Source organism: Nilaparvata lugens, chromosome 2 (genome assembly GCF_014356525.2).
Source record: "Nilaparvata lugens isolate BPH chromosome 2, ASM1435652v1, whole genome shotgun sequence".
NCBI classification, from domain to species: Eukaryota; Metazoa; Arthropoda; class Insecta; order Hemiptera; family Delphacidae; genus Nilaparvata; species Nilaparvata lugens.
In genome coordinates this window covers 76,862,862-76,876,654 of record NC_052505.1, presented here as the reverse complement: position 1 = coordinate 76,876,654, position 13,793 = coordinate 76,862,862, and the positions used below count along the sequence as shown (strand labels likewise).

At 33.5% G+C, this 13,793-nt stretch overlaps 3 protein-coding genes across 3 annotated transcripts in view; all 3 read left to right on the top strand.

The window, feature by feature from the left end:
• LOC120348717 overlaps positions 1-3,886 on the top strand; it is a 4,716-nt gene extending 830 nt beyond the window's left edge. The window contains exons 2-6 of the mRNA XM_039420199.1: positions 286-434; positions 946-1,092; positions 1,761-2,005; positions 2,730-2,900; positions 3,275-3,886. Of these exons, the coding sequence (XP_039276133.1) occupies positions 286-434; positions 946-1,092; positions 1,761-2,005; positions 2,730-2,900; positions 3,275-3,390 (828 nt within the window). The 3' untranslated portion in view covers positions 3,391-3,886. The remainder of the gene's footprint in view (positions 1-285; positions 435-945; positions 1,093-1,760; positions 2,006-2,729; positions 2,901-3,274) is intronic.
• A 3,367-nt stretch (positions 3,887-7,253) lies between these two features.
• LOC120349688 lies at positions 7,254-11,171 on the top strand. Its single transcript, XM_039420197.1, has 3 exons — positions 7,254-7,677; positions 8,107-8,722; positions 11,166-11,171. Exons 1-3 carry the CDS (start codon positions 7,670-7,672, stop codon positions 11,169-11,171), a joined length of 630 nt encoding a protein of 209 aa, XP_039276131.1. The 5' UTR covers positions 7,254-7,669.
• A 707-nt stretch (positions 11,172-11,878) lies between these two features.
• Positions 11,879-13,177, top strand: LOC120349687. Its single transcript, XM_039420196.1, has 2 exons — positions 11,879-11,988; positions 12,641-13,177. Exon 2 carries the CDS (start codon positions 12,701-12,703, stop codon positions 13,175-13,177), a length of 477 nt encoding a protein of 158 aa, XP_039276130.1. The 5' UTR covers positions 11,879-11,988; positions 12,641-12,700.
• The last annotated feature ends 616 nt before the right edge of the window (positions 13,178-13,793 follow it).

Here is a 13,793-nt window from a genome sequence, read left to right as displayed (position 1 = left end):
GTTCAATAATTATTTTCTTAGTCTATATTATGTAAATTGATCTATAATTTTGCTGTATTGTAAGCTATTGTATATAAATGTATAAGCCAGTATATATTGTAATATACATAAATAAAGTACTCAATCAATCAATCAAATACAAGTGTATTTACTATTTTCACATACAAACTGTTTCAAAAAAATATTAAATTCAAACTATATTTCCAAAATTTTGATTGAAATAAATCTACCTCAACTTCCAAGCAATTGAAAAAAATAAATAATGGTGTTAAAAATTGATTACAGAGTCTTATTCTGTATGATGACGAAGAAGAATTCAATAAAGACTCAGTTGTACCAGACAATTTGAAAGAAGAATTGATTGAGCTGGAAAAACATCTACTACATTTGAAGGATATCACCGAGGTTCTGACAATTGCTGATATTTATCCAAGGTGAAATTACTGGACAATAACTTTAAATTTCTATCTTACGATACAGGAGAATGGAGTAGTACATATACTTTCTGTATGTAGCCCTCTACCAGTAGGTTGGTTACACAATACTATAGTACACAGATAGTAGGCTATACAACTCTATTCTTTATCTCTTTCCTGTATAGGGCTACTTGTAATATAATTATAAAGAAAAATAAAAATCTCAGTACCCTTTTTGAAATATTTTAACATGTTGTGATAAAATATTTCAAAAAGGGTACTGAGATTTTTATTTTTCTTTATAACTATTCTTTTTGTTAAATTTTATTGTTCAACGAAGTGATAGGGTTGATTGCTTGCAATTTCAATACAGGCTATAAAACAATCTTGTTGAATCATTTCCTAAGAAACTCTTCTCATAGACTTTCCATCTTCAGCACCCAAAATAGTTTCATCAACTTGTTCATATAGTATCTTATAAATTAGCCTATTCAAAAATAGAAGCTGACTTTCGTATTTTATTTTTCAGAATGAAACTGCAAAATGACACTAGAAATGCCTTGCTAGATATGGTCAAACAGCAAGACTCACTCGGAGAAAAACTACTGGAACAAAATACCGAGTTATTTGCTTGCTGCGAACATCTTGAGCAGACAATAGTGCCATCCACAGAAAGGTAAAAAACCTGGCAATCACGGATAGGTCTACTTGATTATTATAATAGTGATGAAAATAATTGGAAAGGATAATAATTATAATGTATCGGCAACATAATAATTATGTTGGTCAAGATGGTATTAATGAAACAGTTTACAGTTTACAGCTAAGATATATTATTATTATTTATGGAACCAAATAAATGATATGGGCGATAAAATTGTTCAAAATGAAGAATACTTGAGAACTTTGTTAGGCTTTGTAAGGAGTGGATAGACATATAATTCATTACTTCATTCCATGACCTGATTGAGTTAATCAATGATTTGATATTGGAATGATTTTGTGATTTCAATGAATTTAAATTGCATTCCTAGTAGCCTATAGTATACGTTAACAGTGTTCTGTGTCTCATAACAGCTGTGTTGTGTGGCAGATTACTAGGTTTGTGTTACTAGGTTACTAGATTGTGTGGCCATTACTAGGGTTGTGTGGCAGACTGCAGACAGGACCTAGAGTCCTAGCTCCGCCCTTAATAAAAGCAATTATTCAATTCAATAGCTGTAGTCACCAAGAACAAGCCTAAATCAATAGAATAAATTTCAACTTGCTAAAATTTCTACTGAGTACCATATTCTCTCCATGCTACAAAAGTTACCAAACTCATTATTGAATGTATAATTCTAGTTTCAAGATAGAACAACAGAAGTTGGTTGAAGAAACAAATAAAATGATAGAAGATAAGAAACTTGCAGAGCAAGAGAGAGAATACATAGGAGCATATGTGTCAGACATAAGGATGGGTTTGATAACACTCAACAGAAAGTTGGACCGGGTTGATAGGCTGTCAAGATACGAAGCACAGTTGAATAAATTGGAGAATCCATGCGTTTCTGAGACCAATGACATACTTCCATCTTCAACAACTGATCGTAAGTGGAACAATATATTTTTATTGAATAAGGTTTTCTAGTCATACAAGTTTTGTTTCAGTACTTCAGCCATGCTGTTAGTTTTGACTTCAGAGACTACTTGGGAATTTATGTTTAAAAAAGAAGCAAATTTATTCACAATGGTGACACTGCAGTCATTGGTCTCAACACTACAACGTGATCTTAGTTTTAGCTCAGACTAAAACAACGCTCATTTTTTTCTAGTTGATGAATTTCCTATATATACTGTGTATAATTCAATTTCAATTACAAATCGTAAATTCTAGGGGAATATGTGTTACTTTGTGACCGATTACATGATCAAATATTTTGATCCGTAATCCATATTAGACTATCAAATTTAATAGAAGATTACCTATTACACCATTAATGATTGTTGATTAAACATCTTTTGTAAATTAGTTTATCGTTCAATGGGTTTTTTTGGCATGTCTAGAACGTCGTGGAGGAACTGAGATCAATTTTTCGCAGTTATTTTGAACGGGTCTATTCGAAGGTGGATAATGTATTGATGCAACTTTTTTTTCAAATGCATTCTAGATTGATTTCAGCATTGTAAAGAGTAATCAATATCAATTCAACTCATGCCGATGCCCTTTCATTATAATATTTCTTTACGTCCTATGAAATAGAGCCAAATAAATAGAATACGATGGAGAAAAAATTGATATTTTGTAATTAATGTATTACTTGAATGTTCTAGCGCTTTCGATTTTGGAAAGTGTGAACACAAAACTACTGATGCTGGTAAATAGGTACAAGCTGATTGATGTTCCGTTAACCAATGCACAATATTTGAGAGGCAAAAAGAAACTTGAGCAGCAAATCATTCAGATCAATGCCACCGAAGTTGTGGAGGATGTTTATGAACACGGTTGTTTTATTTCTCTAATCTATTATTCTGTTATAATATCAATTCTTTCATTTACTATTTATTTATGGTATAAATTTATTATTTATCGATGTATTGATCGATAAGTTATTCAGTAGAATATTTTTAATACTGAATTGTAAAAGTGTGTGTTTCTGAGCTTTCGAGAATGTACAATAACAATAAAATATTAATATCAATGCAACAAAATAGTCTTGGTTTATCAAAAGCATTATGACAAAAAAATTATGATAGTAATGATGGAAAGAGACAATATTTGAAACAATCTTTCACCATAAAATATTGCACGATTTCATTATATTCGTTCTTTATGTGGATTATGAACTTTTCATAACAGCATTTATATTTGTCAACAGCTATGTCTGAGATTCTGAAAGAAGTGGTAATGATAGAAGATCCATCAGTGCCATCTAGAGCTGACATAAAGAAACAGAGCGCCAGAATTGTACGTTTGTTGGGATCAGAAGAATGATCACATTCATTGAGTGATATTTATATGAAAGGAATCATCACTTTTTCTTCTTCACGATACGTTTATTAGCTCTTAAGCAATATAATAATCATGGTCACAATTAGTGATGAAAAATTCTATGCTTGTTCATTTCATAAATGTTTCAAGGACAATTTCAACTTATAGCTTTCAATCCTATCATCAATTATTATGATTGTTTTCATCAATAATGTCGAGAACCGTTTGAATTATTTGACTCTTTCAATTTTTCAATTATCGATAAATTGGAGTGAAATTTTGAGGATGTGATTTTTCTTTCTATTAAAATGATAAATATTTGAGGTTCGTTGAAAAAGACTCATTTATTTTTTGGTGCAATAGAATTTATTGTAATTAAAAATCAATATAGTTATGTTAAATTATTATAGTTGTTTTTGATTATGGAAGTTTTCACTTGAAAATATTGTGATTTGTGAGACATTTTTGAGTTTAGCATTTTCACTTAATCACATAAAACATATAACTTTCAATTAAAGCATATTCTTAAAACACATTTCTACAATTTTTGTGCAATGAGGTGAACTTAATCTTCATTTCAACTTGAAAGTGCAGTTTGTGTTAGTGAATAAAGATACATAATTTTAGAACAAGTGGAAGGATGAATCAGTAATTGATCAAGGTTCAGTGATTGATCGTTTGGGATATTTTCGTCTATAATAAGGGTTCTATTTGAGCTATGGGGGTATTTTTTGTTTCTGAGTGTTGGTATGACTGTACACCTTCACTTCAGAACAGCTAACCGATTAAAGCCTGTTGTTTTCCAGCTGACAATTTCTCATCTGTTTTCGTGTCATTTCTCTTCACTGCCACTATAAGCCATCTGATTTTTCCAGGTAAGTTTGTTTTTTCTAATTTCTCATCAAGTTTTTAAGGTATTGCTTTCAAAATTGTATATATATGATGTCTGAAATATACTCTTTGAGGTTATGTATGAAGATTTAATCCAGGTTCATTATGATTGGTCAGTATTCAAGTGATCAATTACTGAATCACAAAACTGAATCATGTATTAGTGATTGATCAAATTGATCAATTACTGAATTACAATTATGTATCAGTGTTTGATCATTACCATTACTCTTTCACTCTCAAATAATAAATACATCATCTATAGTAGCCCAACCAGCACAAATGTGTGTGCTAGTTGGTTCATTATTAATTATTTTCATCCCCATAAAAATTGATGGGGGAGTTGTAGCACTGTTCAGTTCATATTCATTTTTCAGTTCAGTTTAGTTCACAGTTGATATCAATTATGGAAAAAATAACAATTTTGAATAATTATTTGATTTGGTTTATTAATAGTAACCAGTTTTAAATATTTGGCTCTTTCATTGTGATCTTTTTGAATTGATTCAAGGTTATGAATCTACTAACATATATTTGTGTTAGGCTTAGCCCTTGGACTGGGCTAGTATAAAATGTATTTTATGAAAACGTTTTGTTGGCTATGCCTCTACTAATGTAGACATATTCTCATGTTGTTTCAGAATGCCTCCTCGAAGAAAAGCTGGTAAAGATCCTGATGGAAGACCTGCTCCTAAAAAGAAGCCAAAATTTCTGTACTCAGAAGAGGCAATGCATTCAGCCTTACAAGCCGTCAGGGAGGGGAAAATGTCCAGTAGGAAGGCAGCACGTGAATTTTCTGTCCCCTTTTCCACCCTACAATACAAAGTTAAGGGTAAATCTCCAGAGGATAGGAAAATGGGCCCATCGACAGTCCTCACTAAAGAGGAAGAAGATATTCTAGTAAGATACATCGTTGCAAATGCAAAAAAGGGGTTCCCTCTTAGTAAGCGCTCATTAGCTGAGACAGTTCAGAATATATTGAATGAAGATAACCGGCCCAACCCTTTTATCAACAACAAACCAGGAAGATCGTGGCTGAAATCCTTTATGAAGCGGAATCCTGGACTCACACAGTGTCATGCAGAAGTAATCAATCGAGGCCGAGCTCAGGTAACAGAAGAAAAGATTCGACATTGGGGATTGGATCTCAAATCCCACTTGGACGAAGAAGATGCTTTAGATATCCTTGAAGATCCAAAGAGAATTTTCAACTGTGATGAATCAGGGTTTCGAACAAATCCTGATTCTGGCCTTGTACTTGGACCTGTGAACTATGAAAACTTTTATATAATAAAAGATGGATCGGAAAAAGAAAACATTTCTTGTCTAGTCACAGCAAATGCAGCAGGAGATGTTTTGCCACCTTGCATTGTATTTCCATATGTAAGAATTCCAAAAGAAGTAGCAAGAAATTGCAATCCAGAATGGTCACTTGGCCGTTCTTCATCAGGTTGGATGACTGGTCAAATTTTTTTTTGTTATATCGGCAACACTTTTATTCCTTGGCTGAAGAAATACAACATCAAATTACCAGTTCTATTATTAATTGATGGACATAGAAGTCATCTGACTTTGAATGTGTGCAGACTGTGTGAAGCAAATCAAATTATTCTCTATGCACTGCTGCCTAATGCAACACACATCATTCAACCATTGGATGTGTCAGTTTTCCGGGCGTTAAAAGCTGGTTGGAGGATTCTTATTGAAGACTGGAAGAAGGTTTCTAAAAATAGAGTTTTGTCAAGAGCAAAGTTTCCCCAGCTTTTTGAAACAGTACTTCAGGAGAGGGCTACTATCAAAGTTATTCAAAATGGATTTCGAAAGTGTGGGATATTTCCATTTGATTTAGACAACATCGACTATTCCAAATGCATGACCCATTCATCACGGATAGAAAGTAGACCGACAACTGATCATGCAAATGCTATACCGGCAAAACCTACTGAGTTTGGCATTCCTCATCTACTTTTCATCGAATCCTGCATGAGAGAAAATAGAGCAGAGGAGTTTAGAGCCAATGAAAATAAGCCATGGGAAGGAGAGGAAAGTGCAAAGGAGCTGTTCTATCTGTGGAAAAAGCTGAGAAACAAGTGTAGGTCTATTGACAATGAAGCTAGACCTGAACTTCAACAAGAGCCACCACAAGATCTACCAGAACTTCAACAAGAGCCACCACAAGATCTACCAGAACTTCAACAAGAGCCACCACAAGATGTACCAGAACTTCAACAAGCTACTCAACAGGCCCTACCGCAAGAAGAAGCAGAACACACTCCAGAGCAGTCTATATTACCAGCTGTTCAACTTGAAGAGCTCACCATTGAAATTCCACCAGGGCCCTCTGAAAAAATTGTTATTACGCCAGTCAAGATACCCAAGTGCAAGTCACTCAATATTAGTCCTGCATTCATGGATAATATTGTGTGGCCAGTGGAGTCACCATCAAAGAATCCCAATAAACCCAAGGAACAGCTTCCTCATGCAGCAACATCGCGTAAATGGCTGAATTACTGGGAGGAAATGGACGAGAAAAAGAATAAAAAAGAAGAGGAAAAAGAAAGGAGGAAGATGGTAAGGGAAGAAAAAAAAAGTTTGGGAAAAACAAAAAATAAGAAAAAAGAGCCAACATGCAATTCTGACCCAATGCCATCTACTTCCAAAAAAAATAAGAAGAAAGATTGGTTCTGTCCCAAATGTAATGGGAGCTACAACATGGACGTTGAGATGCGCAGTGGGAAGAAGTGGGTGGGTCCTTGCAATGACTGTAAGAGTTGGTACCATAAGAGCTGCATTTCAAAAAAGTTAATTGTGAAGTTTGCTCTAGATGATGTTAGTGATGATGATGAAACTGACTTTGTGTGTGATATGTGTTTTGGAATAAGTGATGATGATTTAGGCCTAGAAGATGTAAATACTGATGATGATGATTGAACCTAAATATTGATGACTATATATAATTCATAACATCTATTAATAAACATGTTTATTTGTTCTTATAACTTGTTTTATCAACTCCAATACCTAGCCTATCAGACTAATATTACTATCATATTTTATGATCAATCATTGGATCTTCCCTGATCAATCATTGGCTCTGGTCGATCAATAACTGCCACTTTATGTTTTCAAACTGATCAAATGGAATAAAATATACAACCTCTAATTGAAAATAAATTTTGATTATATGGTTGCATTCACCAGAAAAAGTACTACAACCTTGGTCAAGGAAGGAACATCTTCACACAATGTTATTAGGAGAAAATATTATTTGATCACAATCATGTTCTTAACTGATCAATTACTGGTTCATCCTTCTAACTGATTATATTTTATGTCATGGTGATTGAGATGTAATTGCACTGAAAAAAACTTCTGCTACATTTATCCAATCATGGAGAAGTAATTACTGATATATTATTCAAAACTATAGTAAAATTATATTTATTTATTCTAAATACGACTTTGAAAAATAGACAAGGAGTTAAGAGGTTATCTGGGCGGCAACTTTTACAGGTTATGTTCTCTTATGTGGAGTTACGAGGTTTTTTTAGCATTTTAAGTAGGTAGTAAAGAAACTAAAACCTTTTTCCTATAAAAATAAATAATAACTATTATTTATTGAATCATAATTGAATTGATTAACAGTGAAGTCAATCACAAATATTGTTGTTGTTAATACTTTGTGAATGACCAATTATTTACAAAGCATGATCAATTATTAGGCTATCAATATGTGTCCCTAAAAAACCGGCCAATCCCGTTTGCCTGGAGGTACTGTTGAGTATTATTTAATACTTTGCAGTACTTAATTAAATATTTCCCTTCCAGAACACGAAAACGGAAACCAGCAAAAATCTTTCCTGAATCCAGATCAAGACGTTTGGTAGAGATGGCAGTCAAAGGAAATCATTCAACACAACCAACTTTCTACAAACAGCATATTAAGGCTCCTTGTAACAATGGAAATGATAATGTCGATGATGTCCCCATAGTGACAGAAAAAACTCCAATTATGTCTGATTTTGATAATATCCACAGCTTAGAAACCACTACAGAAACGCCACAAGATAATACAACTGATGCTTCACACCTGAATGAAACTCATCTCACTCAACCAACTTCTGACAAACAGCATGAGGCTCCGTGTAACAATCTTTATGGAAAAAATTGTTCTAATGATGTCCCCAAAGTGACAGAAGAAACTTTCGTCATATTTGATGATACTATCAACTGCTTCGAGACCACAATAATTGAAACGCCACAAGACGAGTCAACTGATACTTCAAACCTGAATGACACTCATCTTGCACATCCAACTTCCTTAAAACATCGCGAGGCTCCTTGTAACTATGGAAATTGTTATAATAATGATATCCCTATACTGACAGAAGAGACTCCAGTAATATTTGATAATAATGAAAACTGCTTTGAGACCATTATACCGGTAATTGAAACGCCAGAAGTCAAGTCAACTGATGCTTCAAACCTGAATGACACTCATCTTACTCTACATTCACTTGACAATAATGATATGGATATAGAATTTAGACTTTTTGATAACCCGTTTTTGAATGATTCAGATTCTAAAAGTTTGACTCTATTGAGAGAAAATGTAAATCCGACGAATTTGACCACTGAAATGCCACAGGATAACTCAACTGACGCTTCAAACCTAAATGACACTCATCTTACTCTTCATTCACTTGAAAATAATGATATGGATACAGAAATTGGACTTTTAAATAACGCGGAATCTGAATTAGATAATTCTGATAATGAAAGATCAACTACTGGATTGAGAGAAAATATGGATATGAAAAATCTGGGAGACGCTAATATTTCTGATGAAGATTTCAAGCCATTTGAACATGATGAACCAAAAATGAATAAACGGAAGAAGAGACACCAGGTCAATTCATCAACTTGGAAAATAAATCAGTGGAAAGAAAGTCGAAAGCTGGTAAGGAATATGTGGGGAGAGCTAAAGATCAAGTAAATGCAAAGTCAAAATTTATAAAGAAAAGGTGTGCTAGAGTAATGAGACAAAGATGTAAATGCAACAGAAAAGATAAAAGTTTATTACAATGCAGCACTTTAACTGAAGAAGAGAGAAAGAAGAATTTTGATGAATTTGGGAATCTAGATGCGTGGTCAGCTAAAAAAGTCTTTGTACAGTTGTTGACTAGAAAATCAAACATTGCTAGACCTCGGGATCGTAAAGAAGAGACAAAAAGTAGAAGGAAAAACTCATGTCAATATTATCTAAAAAAAGGCACCAACATAGTACGAGTTTGTAAAACCATGTTCTTAAACACACTGAGCATTGGGGAGTGGACAGCTATAAATTGGCAGAAAAAAAACAACACAACAGAAGACAATTCATCACACTCTGACAACTCAGATCATGAAAATGAGATTGTTCCTGCTACTAAAAAGCTCAGAAAGCCAAAGGAAATGGAGGCACTGGAGGATTTTTTCACTTCTCTACCGAAGGTAGAGTCTCATTATTGTCGAAGAAGATCAGCAAAACTATACTGTGAACCTTTATGGCATTCCAAACAAGAACTATTTCAATTTTATAAGACTGATTGGTGCATGAAAAAAAACATCAATCCAGTTTCTCTTTGTACATTTTTGAACTGTTTTGAAGACAGAAATTTGTCCATATTTCAGCCCAAAAAAGATGCATGTGACTATTGTGAATCTTATAAATCCGGAAATATGAGCAGAGAAGAGTATGAAGCTCATATTTTGAGAAAGGATGAAGCAAGAGTGGAAAAAGAGAGAGACAAAGAAGACATTAAATCAATTACATTTACAATGGACCTGCAATCGCTGTTGCTTAGTCCCAGATCAAACGTATCATCACTCTATTATAAAATGAAGTTGTCAGTTCACAACTTCACTATTTTTAATTTGGGTACAAAAGAAGGATTCTGCTACCTTTGAATGAGACTGAGGGAGGACTCTCGTCGAATGAGTTTTCAACTTTAATTTCTAATTTTGTTTTATCACAACTTCCTTTACTTCCAGATAAAGAAAAAATTGTTTTATATAGTGATGGTTGCTCATACCAAAATCGTTGTTGCAATTTATCCAACGCTCTGCTACATGTAGCATCGACCAAAAACGTGATAATCGAGCAGAAATTTTTAGAAGTTGGCCATACACAGATGGAAGCGGATGCGATGCACTCACTCATTGAACGTAGACTTAAAAACAAAAAAATTAATGTGCCGGCTGACTACATCAATGTTTGTAGGGAAGCACGAAAATCACCTACACCTTTCAATGTTTACTATTTAAACCACCGATTTTTCAAAAAAATTGATAATCATTTGTTTTACAACAGTATTCGTCCTGGCAGAGGCGTTGGTCAGTCAAGAGTGAATGAGATTCGTGCATTAAGATACCTGCCAAATTTGAAATTCCAGTATAAGCTTAGCTTTTCTGATGAGTGGCAGGATATCCCACAGAGGTTAAACAAAGTAGTGAAGCCCACAAATATTGAATGTCTACCTAGCCTCTATGAAGAAAGGATTGCAGTAAAGCACAGGAAATATGAAGATTTACAAGATTTGAAATCTATTTTGGAGTTCGACTACCATAGTTTTTATGATGAGCTCCCTCATTGAGATACAACTTTTTCAACCAATCATTTTCACTATTAATTTCAAACAATTATTTAACTGTTAATTCCAATCAATCATGATTTTTATCTTTTAGCTCATCATAACAACTATTGTATTGTACTCAAAAGTCAAAATTTATTTCAAATCCAGTAGCCTAAATGTTCAATTCTTTCTGATGAATAATTGATTTCAATCAATCAATTCCAAGTTTGAATTTTTATGTTTTTTAATTATAAATCCTAATCTCATTTTTAGTGTTAGTAATTTAGCAGTAAAAGCCCACAATTTATTGCAGATACACGATGAACTTAAATACTTAGGCTATGTACTTTTTCAAACTACTCATCTATTATTATTAAGAATTAATGTTTATCTAGTGAAGTGTCAATTTAAAAAATAAATTACTCAATATCCATGAAGTTATAATTGTATTTCCTATCATGATTCTATTGTGAATCAGAAAATATATTTTCATAGTTAATCATTCTTTTCGACCTTAGGCCTACTTTACTGTGTGCTGTTTCGACTGATGAAAAACTTGAAACTATTGATATGCATTGTGCTCATATTATTTCTCCAATAGTGTTTATTAAAGAAATTTGCTGCAATGACAATTTTGAAAAAATATATATCATATTATCATGTTTTAATAATAAACCTACTTGAATTCTATACAAAAATTGTTCATTCATTTCTGGTCCTATTTAATATCATCATGACCATTTTGATAACCACGTATCTCCAGTGCAAACGGTGTGAAAACCACTTAACTCCTTTAAAATATGCAAGAAAAACGGAAAATTGCTTTTGAATATTTTAAACTCACCAAAACATTATATACAATTATTTTTTCAAGTTTTGAAACAATTTCCTAATGTAGGTAAAAATTGGTAAGGTTTTTTTCATCTCCTGTAAAATTTTACACTATGGAGTTACGAGGTTTTCAAATTAAGGTAATGAGTTGGATTATGGAGAACGAGTTTCACCTGCACAATTGTCTCAAACACCAGATGAAAACTGTAAAAATGGAGGTTGTAATGACATTGATATTCAGAAATCCATCTCACATGACGAAGAGGTAAGCCCAAATTGATAATAGTCATGTTTACTAGGGGCATAACGGCTGTGGAAGCACTGATCTAGCAGCTAGATACTAGTTTGACATTCATCTTACTAAACTGTATGAAAAATCATTAGCCGGTAAAGGGGTATTTTGTACAGTACAAGATTCACAATATTATTATATCACTACCTGTTATGTGAACAAGATAATGATGATTGAGCTGGATCTAAGATGCTTGTTTGAATAATTAGCAAGTTGTTAATCACAACTATTCTTCAAGCTCTTAGATCAAATAGTATTTCTATCACTATATTTTTAGAATAATAGTCATGCATGGATTACAAGTAATTCTTTATTGATCAAGACAAAAAACATCTGCTATAAATCTACTATTTTCATGGGTTGTTACTGACTCGTTATCAATCTCATATGGATATATGACATTTCTCTCTCTTCCCATGTAAAGCAATGATTTCTGCTAGTTCATGGGGAAAAATATCAAACTGACAAGCTATTTGACACAAGCTGATGTAAAGTTTGGGTTCAATACCAATAAGATTTATTTTTTGTGAATGTTATTCAGCAATATTTGACTAGATTTATGCGAATATTGCAGTTAATACTTCCCTTCCATAGAATAATACTGTTTTTCTCTTTCATCTCTCAGGAATCCATAGTCGACGACACTGATGCTGATCAATCATATCATCAAGAAGCAAACGAGAGTATGTCATCTTCTAACGAGGAACAAACTGCCATTGAAGAGCAAACAAGAGGGAAGCGTTGGAGAACATCTCGTCCTATGATGTGGAAAGTTAATAAGGCCAAAGAAATGCGTGCCCAGTGCATGCCTTATGTAACAAAGAGAGGGGGAATGGATGGCAAGGCCCCAAAGCCTATTGATTGCAGCTCCTGCCGGTTTAAGTGTCAAAAGAATTTCAGTGAAGACGACAGGAAATATATCTGCAAGTCCTACTGGTCACTAAGAGATTATGGTAGGCAAAAAGATTTCATATTGAAACATATTGTGAGCACATTGCCTAAACGCCGTAAAGTGGATGAGTCCAGTCCAAGTGCACGTATCTTATCAAAACAATACTCCTTATCAAATAAAGATGGTACTCATAGAGTTTGTGCTAAATTTTTCGAAAAAACTCTCAATATATGTTGGAGAAATTTGTATTTTGCCGCCTACTTGGAGTAGTGCCATCTATATCTTATTGTATTGTGTGTATCTGTGTGATCTGAATAAAGCGCGACTTGCCAGCTAAACCTTGTCTCGGCTACATTCTATATAGGTTATGGACCCAGGAAGCTCTAATAAAGTAAATTAAATGTTTTATTTTACTTTCTAGTAAAGTATGTTGAAAGTCAAAGTGAATTCTATGTGAATTTTCTTCGTGAAAAACTGAAACCTGTGTGAATTGATGTGTGCTGTAGGCCAATCAAAAATACCGTGTGTTATGATGCAACGTGCTATGCTTATTGCTTCCTTAAGTGTTTTAAGCTGAAATTCAAATAATAATATTGAATTGGAAAACGAGAACAGTTTTCTGCTGTGTTTCGGACAATTTTAAGTCTCAAGATGAACTCTTCCGACTTGGTAGCTAGGTTCAATGGCACCAACTACAAACAATGGCTATTTCAAATGAAATGTGCTCTTCGAGCTAAAGGCTGCCTAGATGTTGCTTTTGGCAAAGAAACAAAACCAATCGACGAAAAAGAATTGAAGGACTGGAATAAGTTAGATGCAACTGCTATGTTTACACTATCTACTGCAATGGACCAGAAACAAATTGTGTTGATCAAAAACTGTGAAA